The 26,446-nt window shown below is 40.3% G+C and overlaps 1 protein-coding gene across 1 annotated transcript in view; it reads right to left on the minus strand.

Moving 5' to 3' along the window:
* The window catches only part of VWF (von Willebrand factor), a 117,810-nt gene that overhangs the window by 51,436 nt on the left and 39,928 nt on the right, over window positions 1-26,446 (minus strand). Inside the window, exons 17-29 of the mRNA XM_057385611.1 lie at window positions 25,679-25,773; window positions 24,350-24,510; window positions 18,066-18,169; window positions 14,807-14,945; window positions 13,108-13,242; window positions 10,491-10,640; window positions 9,652-9,792; window positions 7,954-8,073; window positions 7,263-7,419; window positions 6,539-6,697; window positions 5,420-5,555; window positions 1,093-2,435; window positions 216-335 (exon numbers count right to left, since the gene is read on the minus strand). Coding sequence (XP_057241594.1) covers window positions 216-335; window positions 1,093-2,435; window positions 5,420-5,555; window positions 6,539-6,697; window positions 7,263-7,419; window positions 7,954-8,073; window positions 9,652-9,792; window positions 10,491-10,640; window positions 13,108-13,242; window positions 14,807-14,945; window positions 18,066-18,169; window positions 24,350-24,510; window positions 25,679-25,773 — 2,960 coding nt within the window. The remainder of the gene's footprint in view (window positions 1-215; window positions 336-1,092; window positions 2,436-5,419; window positions 5,556-6,538; window positions 6,698-7,262; window positions 7,420-7,953; window positions 8,074-9,651; window positions 9,793-10,490; window positions 10,641-13,107; window positions 13,243-14,806; window positions 14,946-18,065; window positions 18,170-24,349; window positions 24,511-25,678; window positions 25,774-26,446) is intronic.

Below are 26,446 nucleotides of genomic sequence, written 5' to 3' on the forward strand. Positions count from 1 at the left end.
ATACTCTGGGAATTCAGGGAGCTTAGCACTACCACAAAGTGTCAGCCAATCCCACACAGGTCAGGAAATAAACACCCATCAGTCATTTTCTTGAGGGGTTGAAATGAGTAATTTAAAATTAGGAATTGAAAAACCTCCACTGAGAAACTTTTTTGTCCTCTACAAGCAAAAGATGAAACATCTTTTTGTGTTTGAGCTGAAAGGCAGACACATACCAACCACAACACTTTCAATAAATGCCCGCACAAAGTTTTTCATTTCCTCAAACTCCGATGCTCCAATATTGGAACTTCCATCCAGAAGAAACATGATGTCCATAGGTTTGTTGCACAACTCTGAGGGTGAGAGAAAAAAGTTATTTTCTATAYAATAACCAAAAGTAGCAATTGCTAATCTGGAATTGAAAGGGCAGGTCCACTGGCATTTTGGGAAAACAAAGCAGAATAATAATCAGTAAATGATGGACAGTAAGTGATGTCCCTGCAATGAAAGCCTTGAGATTCATATTCAGTGGGATACATGGATATTTCAATTCTTGCTTTCCTACTGCTTCTGTTTTCTGGGGATGAAAACAAAAATCAACAGCAGATGACAACAACAAGAAAAACCCCAAACCTAAACCAACAACAAAACAAAAAGAAACAAATACACAAAAAACACAGCATACCCTCCTCACCCCCAAGCAAATAAAAAGGAAAAAAGTATGGGGAAAAAAAACAATAAAGCCTCCTCACAAAAGAGGAAATACAGTTTTATATTATACTAAGCAGACAAGAATAATAAGAAAAAAGACAGGAGAATGTKTTTCTCCTGGAACCCTCCAACCTGTCTGAAAGGCGCTGTACTTTGCTGACAAAAGGACACAAGGACTTTGAGCCTACAGAAAACAGACTGCAGGTCTGGGCTCAGTTCTGCTGAACTGGGGCAGCAYCCTCAACCTCCAGGAAAGATAAATAGTCCTTCCTTGGCATTTGGACAGCAAGATACCAAATCAGATAAGGGAACCCTTCAAATTTCAGTGATGCAAGGGGTAAATGGAGGAGACCTGACAGAGGAAAGRAGAAATCACACAGAAAATTCACCCCACCTTACCTGTAATTTCGGTCCAAACTGCACCCTGAGAGCAGCACGACTGCAGCACTAACTCAGGTGCCTCTTCAATAAGTCTGTTGTAACTATTCAAGATGATTGGGTCATTAGGCTGACYAATCTTTCTCAGCTCTTGGATATTGGCACTGGGGGTTATGCCTATGGGAATAACATTTATGCTTCTGGGAGGCCGTGTGATAACATCAGTGGAAGGACTGGATGACACCATATACACCAAGTGAGGAACATCTTGCCTGCCCCCATTCACCGATGTAAATGTGTGTTTGGAAATATAATCGAGGGCATTACCAGTGTTTGTAGCCCTCCCTCCCTGGTAGGGTATACTCCTCACTTTCTCAATAATTTGTTCCTTTGACTGCATTTCCTTAAAGGAATATTCCAGACTGACAGTCTCTGAATACTGCATGACTGTAACATGAATATTTTCCTCTCCAACATTCATTTCTGTGATCACCTTCTCAATGAACTTCTTGACTTTATTGAAGTTCTCCTCCCCCACGTTGTCAGACCCTTCCACGATAAAAGCAATATCCAGCCTGCTGCGATGGGACTCTTCCAAAATAGATGGTGGGGATGGGAGTGCTGAAGGGGGAATTATGACTCTGGACGTGGCTGGAGCAGATGTAGCTGGTAACAGAGCACTTTCTTCTGGTCCAAGATCACACAGGTGATCAATGAGGAAATCTCTGTTGTCCATTAGYTCCATAACATTGCTCACAAGGAAGGCTCTGCTACCTGGAAACGACTTTGCAATGAACTTGACTTGCTCCACCATTACATGTGGCCCAATCCCCACAGGAATTACTGTGATGTCTCGGTCCTTCAAATGCCCAAGGATCTCACGGAATTTTTGTTGAGGCTTGCTTGCCATGAATATCACTGCAATTTTGGCAGCATTGGTCCTTTCTGCTTTTCCGAACACCTGCAACGCAGAGTATTTAAAGACTTCATAGAYGGATGCATCTCTATCACCTGTGTATTTTATGTTTTGGACAATTCTTCTCATCTGGGAATTTGTTTTGATATCTTTAAGGTTAAGATAGATTGTGGGACCAGCCCTATACACTARAATTGACACTCGGATTTTCTTCTGGGAGATGTGGAGTTTTTTCATCATGCCAATTATGAAAGTCTTCAGCTGTTCAAAGTCCTCCTCTGAGAGTTTATTGGAGCCATCAATTAGGAAGGCCAAGTCCATCATCTTGCTGCATGAGTATTCACTGGCTGGTAGCTCAATGTCCTCCTCTGGAATAGGTGTTGTCAGTGTCAGGGTGTTCTCCATGGGCTCACAGTCTGCACAGGTTAAGTTTTTCCCCTCACAAAGGCTACAAAAATCATCAAATCAAAAAAAAATCATCAAATTTAACTGTAAAAAGCAATTCTCATAACAACAATTCATCCACRCATAATAAAAGAATGCCAGTAAAAAAAAACAAACATCTCAAAACTCCAATGAAACCAAAACTTAATGTGAATTATTTCTTTTGCCCCACCCCAATTCCCTATAACTCTCCACAAGGTATTGTACACCTAAATCCCTCATGTTCCTGAATGTTTGTTTAGATCCAGGAAACATGACAAACTACGAAGCATTTGTCAGAGCAACTCCTTATATCAGTCTTTGGTGGAAGGGATAAAATCCATGTCTGGAAACCACCGAGCATCAGCAGTGCAGCAACCTAAGCCACTGGTGAACTGAACTGGCTGATCTGGTTTGCTTCACAAGAAATRAAACATGAGGCAAACTGCAGGCAGCTAACACGAAGTAAAACTCWAAAGTAGGAAATGACTCTCTGCAGGGGCCAGGTTTATACAGATTTTAACTTTACTGAAATTAACAGTCTTCTACTACCCCTAAAGTGCTCTACATTCCTGGTAGGTTTCTTTCCTGACTTCATTTTCGKTTGGATAGAGCTTTGGCACATGTTCATCTTGCACTGTTTCTGATGTCTCTCTTACCTTCCTGTTATTTACCATTATTCCTGTTTCAGTCCAGTTTCTCATATTAAATGATTCATCTCAACCATAGCTGCTATCTCTTTTTAGTCCTCTGTCTTCCCCCACCATTTCTACCCACCTCTCTTAGTACATCTTCCCCTTCCCATCTTCAGTTCCCAATTTACCTTCTCCCCATATCTGCCTTTTCCACTATTACTCTTTCTGCAGCCCCATGAGCCTTTTCACCTCTGCCACCGTCCACCTTTTGTGAACTCATTGATAATTCAAGGGTTTAACACTTCTGTCCGTCTAATTCCTGCTTGCACGTTTCTCTTTACTTCCTGGAGTCACAGAGTGGTTTGGGCTGGAAGAAATCTTTAAAGTATATCTAGTTCAAATCTCCCGCCAGGAGCAGAGACATCTTCAGCTAGATCATGTTGCTCAGAGCCCTGTCCAGCCTGACCTTAAATGTTTCCAGGGATGAGGCATCCACGACTTCTCTAGGCAACCTGTGCCAGTGTTTCACCAACCTCATGTAAAAAACTTTTTCCTTATATCTAATCTGAATTGAACTTCCTTCAGATTAAAACAATCACCCTGACCCAACTGGCCCTGCTAAAAATTTTGTACCCATCTTCCTAAAAGGCTGAAGCACTGAAAGGTCACAGTAAGCTCTCCCTGGAGCCTTCTCTTCTCCATCCTGAACAATCTCATCTCTCTCTGCCTTTCCTCATAGGAGAGGTGATCCAACCCTCTGATCAGCTTCATTTCTCAAAGAGCGTGACGGCACTCAGGCACAGGGTCGAACAGTCAGTCCATACATTCTCTTTGTCTTACTGGCCAGTCCAAGGAACAGAGTAGGAAAAGGTTACAAAAGAGCAAGGACCAAAAAATGCTTGTTTTCACTGCCAGAAAAAACCCAGGATGTACAAAGTACGTGAGTCAATACTGGAAGAAGGCACCACTTTCCAGGACAATTCTCCACTTTACACGTGGCACCTTCATTTAAGTTCTCTTCATTTAAGAGGTACGTTCTTTTCAAGCTCATTTTAGTGTCTTCCTAATTGCAGAATGCAYAGCTACTTTTGGCATTAACATATAGCAACAGAAGATTTATTATTCTAATCCTAATATGAATAAGACTTCTAGTTTCCAATTTCCTTTGGATATTTGCTATGAAATTCATTTTTGTGCAGTATTTTCTATTGTTTGTACAGATGGTGTAGGCATCTAAATTAGGTGACAGCTATGCAAAAGGATGTTTCCCTAGTGAGGTAAGTTTTTCTAATATTCTGAAATCTTTTGTGAGCAGCAGCCAGTGTATCAACATTGAAGATAAATTATTATTAAGGATTACAAAAATTAGGGAACAGAGACTCATTTAAGAAGACTCTTTTTTGACCTTTTGATGGAATTCAGGGCTCTTCACATATATTGTTTAATAATATATGTTTAATTTATCAGGTTAACAGTCTCATGCCCTGGATTTATTGCTCAAGACTGGCCCTGCCAAGAAACCAGRAACTGAAAGTTTGTACCCATCCTGCGCTTCTGTAAAGTGCAGAGCACTTGGAGCTAYGGTGTTAGTCTGGGCTAATAGCTACTGCAGTTTTACAACTCAGTTTCCATTAAAGCTGATCAATTTACAAGCTGGAAAATTCTCTCGCATTCACGGTGTTATAAGGCACAAGTGAAAATATCCATCAATAGTCCAGACATCCAGAGAATGACAAATTTTCATAATAAGCCAGGGGCATTAAACAAAATGCAAAGTCTCTGCTCATTTCATCTGAAGGCTCTTATTCTGCACAGTGCACAGCCCCACACTGCCTGCTATTCATTTCATCCTATTGTGCTTGTATGCAGGATCAGACCGTGGCCATCACCTTAAAATCTCATGGAAATTGGTTTTCCAGTAATGGGACACAATTACAACTGCTAATTACTTCAGCAAGTTCCAGACTGAGTGCACATTCAGACCTTGCATTATACACAGGAATTTTTTAGCACTGGCAGAAGGAAAGAGTCTGACAGCTTTACTGATGTTGAATCACATATTGCACAAAAAGAATTGGAACATCTGAAGGCAGTAGGGTCACCTACACATGGGAAAAGGCTTTTTTCAAAAGGTATTTATGAATTTCACTTGCTTGAATTCAGCTGACATYCTATAATACCCACTACTGTCATTGAAAAATTTCAGCTCTGGGCTCTCTKTGAAGGGGTATTGACATAAAGATATTTTCCAAGCTTGTTTTTGAGTGGTATATTTAAATTTACATCCATAAACTTATTCATGTGGAGKTACTTCATCCCTGACCCTTCATCCTACACAGGAGGGATGTTGGTTCACTACACAACCCCATCATACCAAGATTGACAGCGCTGTGGATCATCTCTGTTCAAAACCACTCTCCTTCCCTGCGGGATCTTGTCACCTCCAGCYGTACACACGGGACAGTCTTCTGGACTGACACAATCCAGGGACAGCTCATCAAGTATTTTCCCTGTTTCGAAATAGCACAGCATGTAAAGATACCAGTTGTCATGAATTGCAAAATTAAATCATGCTGTTAAAAACATAACAATGCTTCTGAGCTGAACTCAAACCTCCTGAATACTGTGCTTGGTGTTGTGGTCACTGCCAACTTGACACAGAGAAGTATCTTCTCCCACAGACAAGTATCTCCTCCCCTCAACATGGCTTTTATTGAGACACTGGAAGCACCTAAGCCATTGTACAAGCTGCAACAGCCAGCACCACACAGAAGGTAAATATATCTTTAGAACAAAGAATGGAAGATGTCAGGGGAAATGGCATTCTTTTTACATGTGTATAATTTATTTCTCTTGCTATCCTCTGCCTTGTTCTGATCAGAGATACCAGGGCCCAGAAGAGCTGTTTATTTCTTTGTCTTTGTGTCTCACTGTCTTTGGACTGATTTATCTCAGTTTTCAATCTCCTTTTGGCCTTTACCTGTCTTCCACTCTTCCYCTTTCTCTCTTTCTTCTCCCTGTCCCATATTTTCCATTTTTTCTCTTTTCTACAAGAGAGTTGTTGGACCAGTTAAGCTGGAAGCTCATGCTCACAGGAGRATGCCAGCTGGCCACTCTCAGGAGCATCTTGGAGATAATAACCAGGTGAATGTAATGGGTTTCCCCCACTGAYGTGGCTGCTCTGGAGCAGAGCATTTTATCAATTTCCAGCACAAATTCATACCCTACTTTTACCACAATCAACCATACAGCCCCTAACCCTCCTATCTCATCAAGCTGCTCACATCCACTCTCACCCCTCCTGGAAGGGGTTCATCCTTCTCTTCTAGGCACCACTCCACACCCTCCACATACTTACACTCATCTCACAAACCCAAACCAAGATGCTTGACCACCTCCCTCCTCAGGCAGTCAGGAATTTTGGTGAAAACATATCAATAAGTCTGTTAAGAAGAAGAAAATCTGTTATAAGTGAATCAACAGATGGACTTACCTGCAGGACAGTGTACATGGCACCCTTCCACACACTGCAGAGGACACTCCAAAGCCTGGGGGTGTTGGCATGTGATAGGACAAGCAGGTCCACAGCTGTTATATCTCCATTCACACTGATAATCTAATTCCAACTTATTCAAGTCCTCACAGCTTTGTGCTATGCAGGGAAAGAATCAGAGGCAAAAAAAAAGTCAAACCTGAGTGTGTATTCACCATGCTTCTCAGAATTATGGCACCAAACATGGTACAAAGTGGACCACATGTATATAGAAAAAAGAAAGATTTCCACCTTTAAATAAAGATTTTTTTTTTTTTACTACATTATTGTTTTACTACAACCAGGGCAGGCCATCTCTTCACACTTATATCTCACTTACATAATGAAATACTTGCACTAGACCAGAAATTCTTGGGTTTGATAATAGCAAATGCATCACAACCCCAAACTGTAARCTTTAATTAATGCACGTCTACATATATTTCAAAAACCCTTTTATTCCTCTGGATTTTGTATTGCAGGCTATTACATCCCCTAATTGATGGATTGGGTTTTCCAGGTACAGAAATAGAGCAGGGAGGAGGAATGACAGAGCAAGCTGTTAGCCCAGCCCCATTAAGCTGAAATTCTCTGGATGTCAGTGGGAGCAGAGCTAAACCTGACCAGTCTGAGCCAAAACCTTGAACCTTTTCACCCAGCTCTTCCTCATGTTTTCTGTACTCACGACACAGAGTCGGTGACCTCCAGTGAACAACAACTCCTTTCTGTGCACACACGTGTGCGTAGGCCGCGATGGTGTCACAGAAACACGCACAGTCCCCGACAGACTCACAGGCACAAGTGTCATACAGGCAAATGTCAATGTAGGGCTCWGGGTTCACCTACAAGACAGAAACACAGGGCACTCAGAGTTCCTTCATCTCCCTCCAGTGCACATCATTTGGCTGCTCCACTTGCCAAGGGCCACATAAATCAGTGCAAATCCTCTGCTGATGTGAGGAAAGATGCAAACTGGGCCATACTACAGACACTGCAGTSTGTGGTCACTTCATATTTTTGGGCCTCATCCCCATCCTTCCCATGCAGCAGTTTGGGTATAAGGCAGCCTGAATGGCGTTGCATTAGCTCAGCTCCCCTTCCCTCAAACCTCAACCCTTATTCTTCCCTTCACAGGCAGTCTCTTGGCTGTACAATAAAATTTCCCTTCAGCAGAAGTTACGTCCTAGCTTGATACATGCATTTTCCCATAAAGCATCAGCTACAGGACACGGTGAGAGATCAGAACACCAGTCAGCCTCCTCCAAGTCCCATGTGCTGTCAGCACAACCACACTTTTTCCCTCAGGTGTAGTCAATGTCAGCACAGATCATGCAGAATTGAAGAATTTCATGTGAAACATGTGACTCAATACTCACAAATTTTGTGCATTCTTCAAAGAGACTTCCAGACAAAATGCTGCACGATTTTTCYACCATCATCTGCTTCACCACATTTCCATCACACAGTGGAGACACCAAGGTCTGTTCCAGGTTGGGCTTAATATTGTAACAGACAAGCAGAGATTGCATTAGCCTTGTCTTCAGGAACTCAGGACTCTTCAAATTGAACTAAGAGACTCACTAGTAATTTTTTATGACAAAGGAAATTCTTTCTTTGAGCAAAGGGTCAACCTGTTCTACAACAGGCACAGATCCTGCTGTAATAGAGCAGATCACCTCCTTGATTTTCTCCAGCTCTTACTTGTACCCTGCAGCTCTAATTTAGGCATTCTGATGACAGGAAGACATGGGATCAGGTCTTGGGAAGACAGGAATTCCCAAACACCCATCCTGACAAATGATCATCCACAACTCCACAGAAGGTCCATGAGATTTAAAAATATGATCAGACTTCAGCAGTATCCAAGGCTGCTGCTAAACAAGAATAGCTCAGTAATCTCTCAATTTAATCAATTTATCTGAGAACAAGGAGCTCTGTATTGACATGGAATTTAACACAGCAACACCCTGCAGGCTCTATCTTGTGCCTACTGCACTGACACAAGAAGCTGCTGCTTCTCAATCTTACCCTGGGGCCTCACTCCTCAGTACTGCAACTTTCTCCTGCACTGCAAACAAGTCAAATGAAAAGAAGTGACATTCAGCAAAGTATACTATGTCACACTTGCACATAAATAGCAAACTAACCCAGAAGATTCCATGTGATTAAGAAGAAATGCTTCAAAGTATTTTTCTGGTAATTCAAATCTTGCAAGAAAAGATCTAAAAAAGGTTTTTTTCACACCCCTGCCCCATATCATTTAGACAAATTTTCAAGGTAAAAAAWTCAACTGAATGAAATGCTTTGTTTTTAAAATATAATAACAAGTATTTTCAAGGTGTTTCCTGGCACATTTTCATTTGTAAATACTTTAGCCTTTATTATTTGTTGGTTACAYACAAATTCATTATTGAATTTCATTCTTCCAAAACTCTGTATTTGGAAAACAGTAAGTAGACTCTCATGTGTAATATAATTAGTACCCATGAAAAGTCCAGCACTGCGACATAAATAACACTTTCAGAAAGCAGGTACCCTCCCCAAAATTCAGATGTAATGATGGATGGCAATAAGGTCTCACATCCTCTCCTATATCCTGCTTTTCTGTTCAAGCCTTTCCAAATTAAAGGAATGCTCTTTAATTAAAAAAAAATAATCATTTAGAATGACATTAACGTGTGCATTACATGGTTTGCAATGGACAGACTAAGATTTGGGATACAGAAATTTGAATAGGGAAAAGTGAAATGTTTATCTAAACTCCCCCTGACCAAAAATTACTGCTATTTTTTAAGAATAAACTCTATCAAGATTTCAAGCATCTGGGCTGGATAACTCTAGGAATAGCCCTAAGCATACAAATTGGTTATTTCAACATTCTTCTAAAGACAGGCAGCACAGAACCTTTACATTAGTTRACTGATCTTTTACCAGATTTCAAGAAATAATATTTGGCAAAAACATGAGGGAAACAGTTAATTTCTACTTATTTAAAGCCTTTCAAAGCTCGTTGTCCACTCTTCAGTGATGCTGTAACCCACATTAATCAGTTTTCACAGTTCATTTGCAATCACCTTTGCAACATCAGCACAGCGTGAATTAACTTTCCAAGAATTCCCAAAGTCAACTGGATCCACYTCAAGATGTTCACTGCTGCTGGTCAAATCATTGTTTTGTATTCCATCAAAATTTCCACACAGACCACACACTCGATCCTTGCAGGGAAAGAAACATAAGAAGTATAAATCTTACATGTGTAGACTGGCTTGGGGTTTTGTTAAAAAATCTTTTTAGCCTAATGCTTTGATGCCATGAAGCTTAAAAACTGATACACCCACAGCCTTTCCAAGCCCACTAAAACAGACATGGTCTCTGCCAGAGMACATGTAGCTCTCATTTCAATTCTGCTTTGTTCAAAGCAGGACCACACCATCTCCAAGGACTCCAGAAAGCAGGACTACTCTAATCAGCAGTGCCTGTTTGGAGTGTGTCCCTTCAATCCCATTTTATTTTTGGAGATCAGTGTCCTATCACCATCACCAGTAARTCTGGCTCTTCATGCTGCTCTTCTTGAATGCAGAAGAAATCACTCAAGGCATGGTTATTCTGAGGCCACACAGCATTCATCCTTTCAGTCACAGCTCATCTCCAATGACTCAGGATTTACCCTTACAGCTGAACTACCAGAAAAATAAGACAGCTCTACAGTATTACCAAAAACTCCTCCATTTTCAAGTGAGTGCCTAATATTCCATGGAGATCTACATTAAAAAAAAAAAAAAAAAAAAAAAAAAAAAAAAAAAAAAAAAAAAAAAAAAAAAAAAAAAAAAAAAAAAAAAAAGCAAGCTGTTCCCCAGGGACAGGTTAAGTGCATTCCTTGGTGAGAATAAGAAGTAAAGTGAAGACCACTTACTTTGAAATTGCCTTTTAAGATAACAGAGACTCCCATGGCCAGGTCCCAGGTCACACTGATGCTTTTGCCCAGTAAAATGATATAATAACGGCCAGACTTGATGACATCTAAATTATCATTTTCATCCCTAGGAGGTATCCTGATGTTTACCTGAACAAAAAAAGCATATTKTGCTATTAACAGTGCCTGTAATTATTATTTAGGGTAAGTGATTTTCCCAGTGGGACACTTGCTTGTAGGTTAACAGGTGCTTCCAAACATGCTGTTCTCCAGAGAGTTTCCATTTTCTACCCAGATGCTCCAGAGAAAAACAGAAATTTGGGATACAAGTGCTATATTGCAATCTCATCTCGGTTCTAAAGTTTTTGAATGTGGTTCCAGGGTATAAGACACAGATGTCAACACATGAAACAAGGATGATTAAGACAAGGTATACTCAATTAATTACCCATTTAATATTGGCACTGCTTCACTAAATAATTACATGTTGGTTTGGTTTTTTTTTTTTTTATTTCTGCTTTTTAGGAAACTAAACAATTCTGTCTTCCTTTTTCAACTGCAATGGGAACTAGGAGAACCACACATATCAGTGGCCTCTGAAAGACCAGAGTCTGCTTCCGGAGTCAGGAAGAACCTTCTTCCCAACCAGCTACACCAAGAGGAAAAATCCAGAGAGATTCCTTTCATTGTCTATTAATTTTTTCCACCACTTTCCCTTTCCCTTTGTGCCTCTTTCTCTTTCCATCTGGCTGCAAATTCACTGCCTCCAGCTACTAAAAATTTAAGAGATTAATTCAAAATGCTCTCTCTCACACCATAATCCCCTTTCAATGGGAACTCTAATAGGATTAACCACATTTGGAAAGAAAAGTATGGCATGGTTGTTACTTTAAGAACCATTAATGCATTAACTGCTTAGTTGTGGAAGAGGCAGATGGAAACTTTCTGTCAGTACAAGCAGCAATTAAAGTAAGGGAGAAAGAAGAGCCCAGAAATCATTCACCTACTCCTCTGCTCTGAGGGCAAAATTTTTCCTCATCCCACTATTCTTTCCTGCTCAATTCAGTAAAAGCTCAGCACCGTATTTCAGTTCTCTTCATCTCTGAATTATCACCAGAAATCTTTATCCCAGAGAAGACAGTTCACATCTTCAATGGATCTCCTAAAGAAGGCTTTCAATATCTTTAGGGAAAAACATGTTAGAAGATATTTTAGATACTGGAAGCWTTTTAACCTTCTCCTATGCCCAGCATATTGTTACACAGTACAGTCACTTAGCCACTTAAAATTCTAGGACAGTCTTTGTCTTTCCAAACCCAGAAGGCTCCAAAAAACAGAAAAGGACAAAGTTGAACTGGAAGGTTGACCTAAATTATAGAATTTTTATGTTATGGAGGTTTTTTGCCCAACCATGAAGTCATAAACTTTTGACCTTGCAAACTTGCAGATTTGTTTCAGAAAAGCAAAAATAATTTCATATTTTTTTTAAATGTCAGCCAGAACTGTAACATGAAGATACTTCCATTACACCCTCATTTACCTAAAATTAGAAGCTGCTCTCAAAATATATCATCTTAAAACAATTTTAATTGGAAACATTTTAATGGCAAAAAAAATACCTAATTCTTCTACTTGCTTCTAAGGATTCTTGTGGAAAAAGAGTGTAGAAAGTGATCACTAAAAGAGAGTTTGCCTAAGAGTCTCCATACCAGTTGTTTTTCCCTCATCCCTCTTTTGGTTGTCACTCTTTCTAAGCAAACCTGACCCAAATATCAAATTGCTTGAGCTGTGACTTTTTTTTCTGTGTGCTCAGTCCTTCAGATTGCTAAATTAGCTCTGAAGTTTTACCAGTCACAGGTCAGTCACTCTTTAGCCCTTAYTTGCACTTAATGTTGCTGCAAATAGGGTTTGACAGCCATGTTTAGAAAGGGTCTGGGGCCCCCAATATAAGAAGGACATGAAGCTGTTGGAAYGAGTCCAGAGGAGACCACAAAGTTGTTCAGAGGGCTGGAGCACCTCTGCTGTGAAAACAGATTGAAAGAGTGGGGATTGTTCAGCCTGAAGAGAAGGSTCCAGAATTACTTTTATGTGGCCTTCCATAGTTAAAGGGGCTACAAAAGAGCTGGAGACATCCTATTTACAAGGGATTAGAGTGACAAGACAAGGGGGAATGGCTTCACACTGACAGAGAGCAGGTTTRGATTGGATATTGGGAAGAAATTCTTCCTTTTGAGGGTGGTCAGGCCCTGGCACAGGTTGCCCAGAGAAGCTGTTGCTGCCCCATCCCTGGCAGTGCCCCAGGCCAGGTTGGATGGGGCTCTGAGCAACCTGGGATAGTGGAAGGTGCCCCTGCTCATGGCAGGGGGAGAGAAATAGGTGATCTTTAGGGTCCCTTCCAACCTAAACCATTTTAGGATTATCTGAGATAAAGTGGTTCGCATCAAGCAGAAATACTAAAAYAGCATTCTACCTCTTGAAGCAAAATGGATAAATACACTCCTGCTAATCTGGTCATTTTATGATGAAGAGCCCCTGAGCATGAGGTTGTCCATTCCTTATCCTATTGAATCTCAAAATCTTTTTCCAAAAAATAGGAAAGAAAGAGAAGAGTACATACGTTTTCATTAAACAGCTCTATTTCCCCTCCTTCATACAAAATGATAACCCTTTTGGTGCACTTTTCTCCAGTGAAGCCACAACCTTCATTTGAAATGAGTATCTGGAATGTTCCAGAGTCACCCTTGCAGAAATCCTATCGGACAAAAATATAAATGAGTCAGTAATGTGGATTATTCAAAAAAAACATGTACAGGGAAAAACAGAGACAAAAAAAGAATCCTCAAATAACAGTCTGTGATCTGTGGTCAATAGGATATATACTGGCATGCCAACTGTTCCCATATTTTGTGGGAACAAAATTCCCATAATTTGTGGAACAAAATATATTTTCCCATATATTTATTTTGTGCTTAACACTAATATTCATGCAGTCTATTCCTTAAAGAGTGAGGCACACTCTGCCAGTGACACACACATGCATAATCTGGAGAGTATTTTTTGGCAGAGAGAATCTACACTATCACAGTATCTGTGATATTTAAAGACGTATGATGGTTATGTATGACCAAGTATATCTCAAGACACAAATAGTTTAAAGTATTGCTTTTCTTTTAAGTCCAATACTTCTGAGATCCTTGGAGAGTTCATACTACATTTATATGATCATTCATATCTCTCTGGCCTGTTAGATTTYATTGTTTTGTAGTGTTAATTTTTTTCAGAACATACCTTTTAAGAAAAAGGCACTGTGGGGAGTTCTCTGTGTTTGTCATTGAACAAAAATAGATCTACATTCCATTTTAAATAGTTTTGTAATAGTGTATGGTATTTTTGCCCATAAGGCCTTTACACAGAGCTCTCATTAGCAGCACAGGAATCATTCCTCTAAGATAATCTAGCTGGCATCAAGGTGGGAGCATACTTCAAAGACCTAAGCAGAGACAGGCTGATCACATCTTCCTCCCTGAAGAGAACTACCCAGAGGAATGTGCCTCATGAAGAGTCTGTGGGGAAAATAGCAGCCCACCCAAGAAACACACCACACTGTAATGGCAGAATATTGTTGTTATCAATCAGCAATGAATCCATCTAGTTTAAGACCAAATTTTTAGAGAAATCCTTTTATGCACATACATTTCTAAATGCACAATGATTTGCATTTAGACGAGACTTTATCTTCATTAACTCTAAATTTCTGGCTGCTTCTACAAATCAYAAGTGGATTTTAGTGTGCTCTGCCTTTATTCCTCTCTCCTCCTTGCTTTAGGAAAATAGATATTGTCAGTGGACTCCAAGCAGGTGCTGCATGGAACAGGACAGGGATGTGCTGAAGAGAGCAAGCACAGCCTGTGTTCTGGGGGCATTTAGGGAAGGTTCACTGAGCATTCTTTGGCTCAGCCAGACAGCAAGCTACCACTACAGAATAAAGAGGAAAATGAGGAAAATTGATTTAGGGATATCCACAATTCCACTTTAGAGATGGGATTCGGACAGCTCCTCTCTGTACCAAGGTGCTCTCATAAGGTTCATAGCAGCCATCTGGACACATGACAGCCTAATTTCTACAGAACACAATGCACTCTTTTAAGTTCTCAAGACATCTCTGAAGATATTAATAAGCTCTATTCTCCTCCAGTGTACACCTGGCTTAGTAATTTGAAATGCTTTACTGTGATTTATCCAAACACTGGACTTCTCACCTGGTGTAAAACACATTTTATGCGATCAAGCAGCTTTAGTGCTTGGCATGCTCTTACCTGAGCTAACACATATTGGCAGTTTCCTGGAAACTTGTATTTCAGTCCATCAAATGTCAAGTAATGAGCGGTACCAATAGCAGTGCAGGTGCCATCACACAGATTTTTGGTGCACTCCCACTTCCTCCCCTGGCACACACTGTAACAGAGAAAAGGAGACATTCACAGTTTTCCTTATCCCAATGTAAATAACAAACAAGAGAATGCAGTGGCTGCTTCCAGGAGTTCTCTACCACCAGATGTGAGGCTCTCTCATTAACATAAATTAGCATAAAGCCTGTAAATCCAAATAGTGCATTAAGATTAAATGAGTAAAGGATGTGTTTYGCTGTTTCTTACAAGCTGCATGTAGGAATCTTCATGGTTTGAATTTTCCTGTTACAGAAAGAGGCCAGGGCAGAGCCTGCTGGAATATTCTTTTATTTAGAATTTTATTTAGGACATGATGCTCTGCTCCAAGTTCCCTTTTAGCAAAACAGAGCATCCACCCTGTCCCTCTTGTCCTTTTCCAGTGGTATCCTGGAGCACCATAAGCCTCACTACACAAGCTGCAGCTTTGAAAGGGGAATTTTCTCTTGAGATCCACAGGCTTTTGATCAGTGAAATAAATTGATTTGCTAACTGACAAAAGACCAAGCAAGTAAAATAAATCCACAATCAGTAGAAAGTTAGAATACCATTTGACATGATATCTAACAATAATAATTTAATCATCTAATAGGCAATATATTGCTGGAGGATGGCAAAACTTTCATCCACTAAATGCTCCATGAATGCAGAGGCACATCATCACTGCCCAGGAATTTTCTAATCAAGCTTTGTGAGGGCAGGAAAAAAAATTCTATCCATGCTTTACAAACATAAAAACTCAGGGATGAAAAACCTGAAGTACTTTCCCAAGATCAAATTGCTACCCAAAGGAAAAACCAGGCACTGAACTGTGTTCTCTAATATTACCTTAACCTGCGCATAGGTATTGTTTAATCTTGGTAACATTTCACATTATTATAAATACTGTGCAAGACATTTTCTTCAAAGAATGAAATGTCAGTAACATGAAACCTATTACCCACTCTGCTATGAATTCTCTGCTAATAGCAAGGCAAGAGCAAGATTTTGTAAAAACGTGCATGAGCAGATTATAAGGGACGTGGGGCAGTTAAATTCAGATTAGCAAATTTCTGCTGCGCACTGGTCCACAAGCGTGACTGCAAAATTTTCATTGAGCTCCACAATGAATTCCCAATGCATTGCATAACAGAAGGTTTGCCACTGGCTTAGGCTTGGAGACATTCCGTTGTTCGTGAATTAGGGTCTCCCATATGTCAAGTGCGATGCAAACGCCAAATCTGACACCTCTGGCTCATATATTGCCTTTGCAGGTGTTCACATCTGGCTAAGAACAAGTGAGAATGAGAACTCCTGCAACAGCAGTACAAAAAGCAAAAACAASAGAAAAGRAAGATCTCGACCTCCAAAAYTCAGACTCTCAATCCTTATTAATTCTCAAAGCAATAGTAATTTCCTATATCACTTTCTAAAGGACAATTGACTTGATATTTGCTGAGAAGTATCAGAAAACTTTTCTAAGTCATATAGTTCAAAAAAAGCCCGAGTGATAGTTTTGAAGGGACGTTATTTCCAATTTTACTTTCAAATTCAAGAAAATTACCTAAAATGTGAGGAAGAACTTGTTATCAAGGAGAAAAAGCCTGACTTCCAACATTTTCTCCATCCTAACATTGAAGTAAACTCTATGTATTTGAGGAAATGTCATTTACAATGGCATTGCTAGAATTAAGTGGGCAGTTACAAGAATGAAGCAACATGGTTGTAAGAACRACTGAAAATTAAAAAGATGATCATTGTCATTGTGAAAAATCTTGGAGATTTCTTAACATTAAGGTGTTTTACACTGCACTCTTGTTTCAATTAAATTTTCATGGTGCCTATTCTTCTGCTGAGTCACTTTTACCCACATGCAAGGTAAGCAGATTTTGGAATATGTCTCTAGACCAAAATATCAATTTCTCCTCCATCTTTTTCCCCTTCAAACCTATTTTTATCCGGGTTTAATTACAGTATAGGATTCACAATGTCATTTGCAACTGCAAAGCAAAGAAATTAAACAAAACAGTGGGAGGCCAATATTTTCATATAAAGCCTTAATTCAAGTCTAGTTTACACTAGATAGGAGCAGCCCCACTAGTTAAAAAATGCAAGAAATCACTGTTTTTCAAAGATCAGTGTACCCAAAAAAAACCATGCCTTTGACTCTCTAGTAGTGTTGATCCCCTGACCCAACTCCATTCAGTCATACAGAGGATGACAAATATTGCTCCTGGGGTTGCCACAGAGCTGGGCAGGGACATTTGGGGTAGAATGTATGATAGATTCTAGAGYCTGAGTTTAAAAAAAAACCCAGAATTTTCACACTGCTAGTGGCTCAATATCCTRCACCTTGGACTCTTGGAGCTCTGAAGGAAAGAGCCACCTTTCTTTCCACACACATGGAAAGCAAAGCCCCTCCAATGCAGCCAATGTGCTGTGTAGGAGTAGCCAAGAGAGGTCCACTGTACTTTACCAAAGGCTGTGCTGATGGCTTCCCTCCATGGCAATTGAGTAGACTAGAACTTCACTTTGAACCTATAAATCCTTTTCAGCAACCAAACAGGATAAAGGTGAGAAACATGGAGCACTTACTATTTTCTTCTAAGGAAGTACCAGTTTTCCATCTATTTTCATCTTTTTTTAAYATAGCAGTGGACAGAGCATTCTTTTGAGAGATAAAGAATTAGCCAGAGACAAGGTTGATCTCTTATCATATTCCTAAAGAGCTCCTGTCTTACTATAGCTGGTGCATCACACCCCTTCTGACTGAAAAGGGGTGATTTGAAGGGCCTCAGATAGCCAAAAAAAAGGGAAGCGAGATAGCTTAGTGACAAAGCCCAGGCTCCAGTCCTTCCCTCCCAAAGGATATTGATCCTAAATTGATAACTGGTGTTGCAAAATCCACTATCTAGAGCCTACAGAGGAGCTGCACAAATACACAAGTATTTGTAGGGCACCAGATAGAGGTTGCCAGACATTGCAAGGAATTTCATTGGATCTTTATGCAACATGTAAAGGGAATGTGCTGTCTGTGCAATTACTATGCTGCATAAAGGGGCTTCCATTCTATATTTGGTGTTATCAGAAACACAGCAGGCCTGCAAAAGAAAAAGAGGAAAAAGAGAAAAATGCCCTTCCCGTGGCTCACCAKGTGTTGCAGTCCTTAGCCACTGTCTCTCCTTTGGAATATTCTCTTCCATTGTGGAAGCACGGGCACCTCTCAGGAGCAACACACTTGTTTTCATGTCGCACCTAARCAGAACACAGTTTGTCACCACATGGGGCAGTTGGTACATGGTACATGATCCCCCGCATGCAGGGGGAGCAAGCAGGCAGGAGCAAGCACAGAATGTGCAGATGCAGAGTAAAAGAAAAGTTAAAAAGAATAGAAGAAAGGTTTAATGGTTCAAGACTGTCCAAGGTAAGAAAGGCACAGTATTAGTAACATTTTTACCCATTAACATAAATCGAGCTATAGGTACATAAATCACAGCCTTCTCCCACCACCTYGAGCTGCTGGGAGATTTGATGAGATTATAGAAGAAGGTCACAATGAGAAAGTCCAATTGGACCAAAACCAGGATCCAGTGAAGATTAAACCAGGCTAACCTGGAGAGCAGGAGAACAGCTTCTCACACACCACAAAATGGAAAAGGCCCTACCAGGAAAGCAGTCAAAGGGCTCGGATGAACTAAAAATGGAAATAGGAACACTGAGGAGGAGAGCAGAAGCTACAGTGCCTGAACCATCCATGTGCAAATGCAGGCTCTGTTGTCACAGACAACAGCCCGTTAACAAAGCCAACCCTCTGTCAACTCGCCTCTGAAAATTGCAGTGATCACTCATTTTCTTTCAAATCCCTATTTATTTCCTGTGAGAAAGGATAAATATTACTCCACTTGAGATACTATTCTGCTTTTACAGGCTCTGCTGCTGGAAAATGGACATTATGTTCTATTCATATTTTCAGTTTTACCGTACTGATCTGAGTTGCCCTTTGTGTAACAACAAGTCATTCGTCCCACTTAAACAAAACAAAAAACAAAACAAAACAAACAAAAAAAAAAGAAAAACCAAAAAAAACTCCCACAACCAAACAAACCAAAGTCTTTACACTGTTCAGGTTTTCCGTTCCTTTTCTGTTTTCTTTTTCTGTGATTATGTTTCATTTTGAAGACCCCCAGTTTTAGACAATCAAACACAACCAAAGCTGGCCATACTGAATTTTCACTCTATAGCACTTCTGGCAAAGCCAGGATAGGTTTGGCTCTTGCTTCATGGAATACCTAAATGGAGAGYCCTTCTTCTCATTCAAAAGTCACAAAATATCACCTTCCCACTTTAAACTCTTTCTGCAAAATCATTAAAATTATTTCTTTTATACTATTAAATATGGGCCAATGAGATCAATGTAGTCTAATGCCAGGTTAATAAAGAAGAACAGCTTTGCCTTTTCCTATGGGGACCAAGAACTGCCACATGGAACAACTCTCATGAAAAATATTTCACAGCTCAGAGACCCTTYCTTCACATGCAGCTCCACATGTTCTGTGGCTGATGGAGAGCTGAATTATGCCAAATAAAATCACTCTGACAGAAGCAAGATGGAAACAAAGAAATGCTTTCTTAGATCATGGAGATGGTGCTCTGCTGAGACTTCATCTTTACAAAGGATGGTGAGAAAACAGTCCAGAAAAGACCATGTGTTTCCAAGGGAGTTTATTACCTTTTTTCTTTCCTTCCTGGTGGCATTTAGCAAAAAAACAGGAACATGACTTCACACTCATAGCTATGTATTTGAATTTTGCTAAGTGTCKAGCAGCACAGAATAAACTAGGCAGGAAAAGACCTTTGAGATCCTCAAGCCAAACAGGACACAATACACTTGAGGGCTTGCCTCTGGATACAAAACTTGGGATTAGACATCTGGTTAGTAAAAGGAGARTTAGAACCTTTTCTACTTGCCCCCTAAAAACTGGGATAGATTGGAATTTGTATTTCTATCACAACCAGTGCAGCAGCTGTAAAACACCTACAAAGAGGGAAGAGCAATTTGTCTGAACATGGCAGAGTGGGTGGATGGGAGTCAGCAAGCAGAATTTAAAAACCCAAAGTGGACTTTGACCAGAAGAACAATCATTTTTTTCAGCAAAACTCAATGAATTACAATTTTGTTAACAGTAACATACAATCTCCTGGTCCTATTAACACCACATCCAAAATCTGGAGCACATCTGGTAGCCTGCTGCCATGCTGTGCTACGAGGACCATGTGGTACACTAAAGGGCCAGGAGCACTATTCACAAGCAGCTGCATTTGCTGTGGAAGTCTCTCGATCCATCAACAGACTGTAGTTAACAAAGGAGATTTAGCAGTCCTGAGTGCTCAAAATGACAGGAGGCAGCAGCACTGGGGAGGCAATCACACAAAGACAGAGTTTTGTAATGAAAACAGCAGCTGTTTGCATGATTAAACACCCTTAAGATGATGCTCTACATCTATGGGATTACAAGTGGTTGACTACTAGCTAATGATTCTCCCATTACTTGGGATCAAACAAATGTCCATCATTTCCTTGCTCTGTTTTATTAACTGCTAAACCTGAAAAAATCATGCAAAAGGACAAATTTTAGAACCTCTAAGATTCTCCTTACCCAAACTCATAGAAGGTGTTTGCCCTACTCTGGTCTGCACTGGTGCAGTCTCACCTTTTACCTGGGGGCAATTTTGAGTACCACAACATAAGAATCGAAAGACACTCTTAATATCTAAAGGACAGCCATCAGGGTGGTGAAGGGCCTGGAGGTGAAGCCACATGAGGAAGGGCTGAGGGCTCTTGGTCTGTTCAGCTGAGGTCAGAGCTGCTGCCAGCAGTTCTGCAGCTTCCTCASGAGGGGAAGAGGAGGGGCAGGCACTGATCTCTGCTCTCTATGACCAGGGACAGGACCCAGGGAACGGCTGGAGATGGGTCAGGGGAGGGTCAGGCTGGATATCAGGGAAAGTTTCTTCCCCCAAGAGGGCGGTGGGACACTGAACAGGCTCCCCGGGGAATGGGCACAGCCCCGAGCCTGCCACAGCTCCAGGAGTGTTTGGATAATGCTCTCAGGCACAGAAGGGGAWTGGAGAGTCCTATACAGTGCCAGGAGCTGGACTCAGTGATCCTTGGGGGTCCCTTCCAACTCAAAATATTCTATGGTCCTAAAACCCATCTCAAGGAGCCTACACTTCGAACTCTCTTGACGCTCAACAATTTGAGGAGTATCCCTGTCAAGAGAARCTCAGACATCACTCTGTTCCTCCTGATACACTGGTGGATTTCAGTGGAAAATCAGACAAAGGTGTAAAGTGGGATTAAGTAAAGGGATTAAGTAAAGGAATGGGATTAAGTAAAGGAAGTGGGTCAGATCAGAACCCAATAACTAACACACCTTAGAATGACAGACTGGTTTGGGGAAGGAGCTTAAAGATCACCCAGATCCACAGGCAGGGACACCTTCCACTATCCCAGGTTGCTCAGAGCCCCATCCAGTCTGGCCTTGGACACTGCCAGGGATGGGACAGCCACAGCTTCTCTGGGCAACCTGTGCCAGGGCCTCATCAATCCCATATAAAAGAATTTCTTTCATAAATTTTTGTTTTAACTAAAGCAGCCTCACACGATTATTGTGCAAAGACAAGTCAAAACCATGTTAGAACATCAAAATGTGATGGTTTACATTTGACTTCTCTTTCTTACATTAGCTGTATGTTTCTGATGTTTATTTGACAAGCCTACCTYCTCATGGTATAGGATAAGCCTACATTGAAAAATATACAACAGAAATCAAAATAGCAGTCAGGTAAATTTCAGTTAAAAACTGTTCRGAAGAAAAAAAAACCTTCCAAACTTCCTGGTTAAGATGTTTAGGGTTTGCAATTTTTCCCTTTTTCTACTAACCTAAAAAATTTTTAGAAATAGTTTTATTTCAGCATAATCCAATAACCTAATTCATTTAAATTTTAAGCCTTAATTTTGTTTGTTGGGAATGGAAAGGAACTAATTTTCTACTTTTGGAGTGTCTGGATTTTGTGCTCTCTGATTGTTCTGCTTCTCTTTTTACCCAGAAAAGTGGTTAACACTCCTTTTGTATATTTATTAATAYTTTCCAATGGGAAAAGCCTAAAATGCAGTAAACAAATCTGAGAAAGCCTATTCCCTCACACCTCTGCACATGTGTTATGATTTCTCCTTTCTGCCCTGCAAAAAGGTATGGAGAATTTCCCACCTTCCAGGTGATCAAAGACAGAAAAATAATTATTTTTATGGTATATTGAACATTTTTATTTGCTAGAAATCAAAATAATGTAAAATACTAGGACAAGATAAACTGAAAAACTTATTTTTCATTTGAAAGAAATTAGGTTTTGTCTTCAAGCTAATAAGTTATCTGGGAGCATTGATAGCTTTCATATGCTACTGTATAGCAAAACAAAAATAACACCTTCAGTAAGAAAGCACAGTTTCTTCCAGCATGATGATATGTGCTAATATTTATGGGAATACATGTTGAGTAACCTGTTCATTCCCAGAGACCTTCCTGCAAATAGCAGCTCACCTCTGTGACTRCTTGTATATTAAACAGGATTACAGAACACCAACAAGGGAGACTGACCAGTAAGGTAGTAATTCCTTTTTTCAATCCCTTTGTTGCTCACCTCTTTTGGTATAAGCCTGGAAAACACAGACTTTGACTTCGATTTAATTTCACAAAGCTTTGTCTCTGTGTGCCCAGCACTGTGTTAGAAAGGGGCAGGATGGAAAGGAGGTCCTGGTCACCACCCCAAATTCTTCTCTAGTGAGGGAGCACAAAGGCTCATTGCAGAGCACAGAAATAAGGAAAAAACTCTCCCAAACCTCATCCCATTTGTGAGGAGGAAGAACCTGCACTTTGACAACGAGCTGGCAGATCCTGTGGAGTCAGGAGTCAAACACGTGGCAAAGGGGACACCCCTGAASGGAGACTGAGTTTGATCCTGTCTTTGCATGGCAGTGGTTACATAAAAATCATCTCTACATGGGCTTTTCCACTGAGGCTTTGGTGCATCTCATGATCTTTATTCTCTGACAGAAGGGAAGCGGATGAGAACAAGTAATTTCAGACTCAGTTTAGTGGAAGATTAAACCATACTGTCATCTAGTGGACAGATAATTTATTTTACTAGTTTTTTAAAAAAAAAAAAAAAATACCGAGCCTGATTCTTCAATCCAAAACCTGACAAACCACCTTGTTGAATTCAGGGGTGTGTTTCACATCACTGCAAAGTCAGCTGAAGTTTCCAATTCCAAAAGGCCAAAGACTGCTCTCATGGCAACAATTTTATGAAACAACTGTTTGTTCCAACTTACTGAAAAAGAATATGAAACASTGCACCAAACAAGAAAGTTAATTACTAGGAAACTGATTTGGGGTTTGGTTTTTTTTCCTGTGGAGCAGTTATCATAATYTGTCTTCCACAATCAGGTCAAAAGTGTACTATTATCATATTCCAGAACTGAAATCAAAAATCTCAAGCTCCTTCAAAAAAAAACAAAGGTCTGAACCTTACATGCAAAGAAAAACCTGCTCACCCTGGAGCTCTTGGTACAAGTACAAGAAGTACAGAAGTACAAGTACAGAAGCTTTTCTAAGTTTACTTATCTCACTACTATTTAGGAAGATTTTTCACTTAAAGGACAGATATTTACAAACTGACATGTGAAAAGAAGCAACACTTGTTTTTAAAAGTGTGGTGAAAATTTATGGTTGCCTTCAGATTCTTTTCTGTCTTTTTCACCTCCAAGGCATTTCCCAAGCCTGAACTTTTGCCTGGAGCTGGCATTTTATTCTGGAGTGAATCCATTTATATAAATGTGTGTTTAGCACATTCAAATGAACAACATTCAAAATATGTTTATATTAATGCTAGAAATCACTGTGTTATGAGAATGTGGGGGGACCTGTTTTTTCTAAGAAGATAATTGAAGGAATTTGTGGGCAGAAAACACTTGAACTGATGATTATATTTAAGGGTTGCAGTGAGACGTAACCCAGGGCTCCAGAAAGCCTCTTTTCACTGAAAAAAAAAAAAAAAAAAGTGGTGTGCTCAGTACACCACCTGCATCTTCAAGACACACTCTGGCATCATCTTAGCAAGTTTCATGTCCTTCATTCCTTCTGCCAAGGAGGAAACCTTCAGTTTGGTACAACCCACAGGGASGTATTCTTACAAGCTAAAGTTCATCTTCAATGCAGATACACTAACGTAGACTAATTCTTTAAACTGGCCACAACTTGACAGTCAATACTTCACAACCATTTATTCCCAAGCTGCAAGAAGACTGTTGGTAGAAAAGAATGAAAGCAAGAAAGCAAAGAGGACCTGCTTCTCCCAGCACTATTTGACCCTGCTTACCATCCCTTTTGGACAGAGGCATCCCGATACGCAGCCATGGCTGATGCACTCCAAGTCATAGTTCTGGCAAGTCTTGGTACATTCCACTCCTTCTGCTCTTGGGTTATCGGCAGGACAGATAATTTTTTCCATGGGGAATCTGCACATCAAGCTCCTTTTTACTTTGAAAGAATGAATTTGCAAAAATTGCAATTAGAACTCAAGTATTGTTGGGAAATATTTCTCTGAAAGATGATCAACATTTTTATTAGAAAACTAATTYAGAATATAGCCTGAAGCAACACGACTACACATAACATGGCAAAGAAAACAGCCCCTACTTCCCATGGAGTGACCTCAGTTAGGCTGTTATGAAATCAGGTATTTCATACTGAAATAAAAAAGCTGCACTAAACATGGAAGTGCTGCACTGTGCAAACACCTGTAGGCTCTGTACAAAGTCAGAAAATCTATATTCTGGGAAGTAACAGCATGTTATATTATAGTATTTAGACCCATTTCCCACACTGAATATGACTACATTGGTGACTGTAAATAACAGTGTTCTGAGCTTAAATTCAAACTCTTTGAGATTTCAGGATCTGACAGAAGATCAGAATGTCCAAAGAAACTCCAGGATTTTATTTCAAGTGAATCTAGAAATATGCCTCTCCAAGGTTTTGTTAAGTCTTGACACACTAACGTCAGGAAAAATATATCTTAGGAGCATTAAGGAAAGATTTTGGTGAGATATTCACTGGAAGGCTTCACCTGAAGAACAAGTGATCCAAGCAGTGACACTGTCAGTGGTGTCCTACCAAGCAACAATAAGCAGGTCAGTTCTCTGTACCTGCAGAAGGATTTGCAGTGTTTTCTGATGGAAGTTCAAGGATGCCTGGTGGTTTATCCTTAGAAGGTGCAAAGACAAACAATAACCCTTTGTCTCCAAGGCACTGGCAAATATCAACCATAAATTTCCTCCAGACCCCATGTACAGGTGCATTTGTCAGCATGACATAAAAGACATTGGGTTTGGCACTGCTCCCAGTGTTCCCATAGGTATTGTAGGTTATCCTGAGTTGGAAGGCACCCACAAGGATCACCCAAGGCCAACTTCTGGATATTGCCAGGCCTCTCCAAACCCACTAGCCCCGTCCTTTCTCAGATTCATCCAGTCTCAAACTCCCTATCCCATGACAAGCCCATAAGCCAAAAAAAAAAAAAAGAGAGAAAAATCTCACAACATCACAACTGTTGCAACCGCTGGAATTTCTTTGCCATCTACACTACCAAGAGACTGAAGAGAAAAAAAAATCAAAATGAAATATTAATTTTTTAAGGCATACTAACTTCTGGGAGACGGCCTCTCATCAGCAAAAATATCAGGCAGGAAGGCACCAGGAGCTCTGTTTGTACTGCAGTGCATGAATCCATTCTCACAATAGCTAAGAAAAACAAACAGAGCTTATATTTAATGAAATGGCTTTTAGCTTTTCACTCACACAGATTCTCAGTCAACAGGGAGCTTGTCAGAACACAAACTACACCTCRTTGGGGCTGAGCTGTTGCTCTCCATTCATGGTGTCTATCAACATTAAAGGCAACTCTCCTTAAGAGAGTTAATGGGACATAGGGGCATGGCACCCCAGCTGCCTGCTGGCCTTGTCCTGTTTGATCCATTGCAGCTGCACAGGGAAAAAGCCAGGCAAGACAAAAGTCAGCTTTGCTGTGGAAAGAGGTAAGGGACTACCTAGGGCCAGAAACTTGGGATTTTTGTGGTAGAGGGTAAAGGAGAGGACACTGTTCCCAAAACTGGGCTTGCCCAGAAATTGCATTCCCACTCCCAGTGTACCACTACTCAATTTAACAATTAGAYAGGCTTTTTAATACTTGTATCTTTGACAAGAGGTAATTAGGTTTTAACAGTTAAGAAATGTATCACAGTACATTAAAGTGACATTTTAAAAGCCCACAAAGTAACTACTGTCAGTAATTAAGCTCCATTTCAAACTGGCAGGAACTGTTCACAGAACTGGGCTTAATACTGAGTAATTTTGAGTAAGGTGGCATTTGAAATTATCTGGAGAGAGACGCAACAGCCAAACTCACCACTGAGTT

The sequence above is a fragment of the Malurus melanocephalus genome, unplaced genomic scaffold (genome assembly GCF_030028575.1).
Source record: "Malurus melanocephalus ecotype Western Australia unplaced genomic scaffold, MMel_1.1 scaffold_16, whole genome shotgun sequence".
Classification (NCBI taxonomy): domain Eukaryota; kingdom Metazoa; phylum Chordata; class Aves; order Passeriformes; family Maluridae; genus Malurus; species Malurus melanocephalus.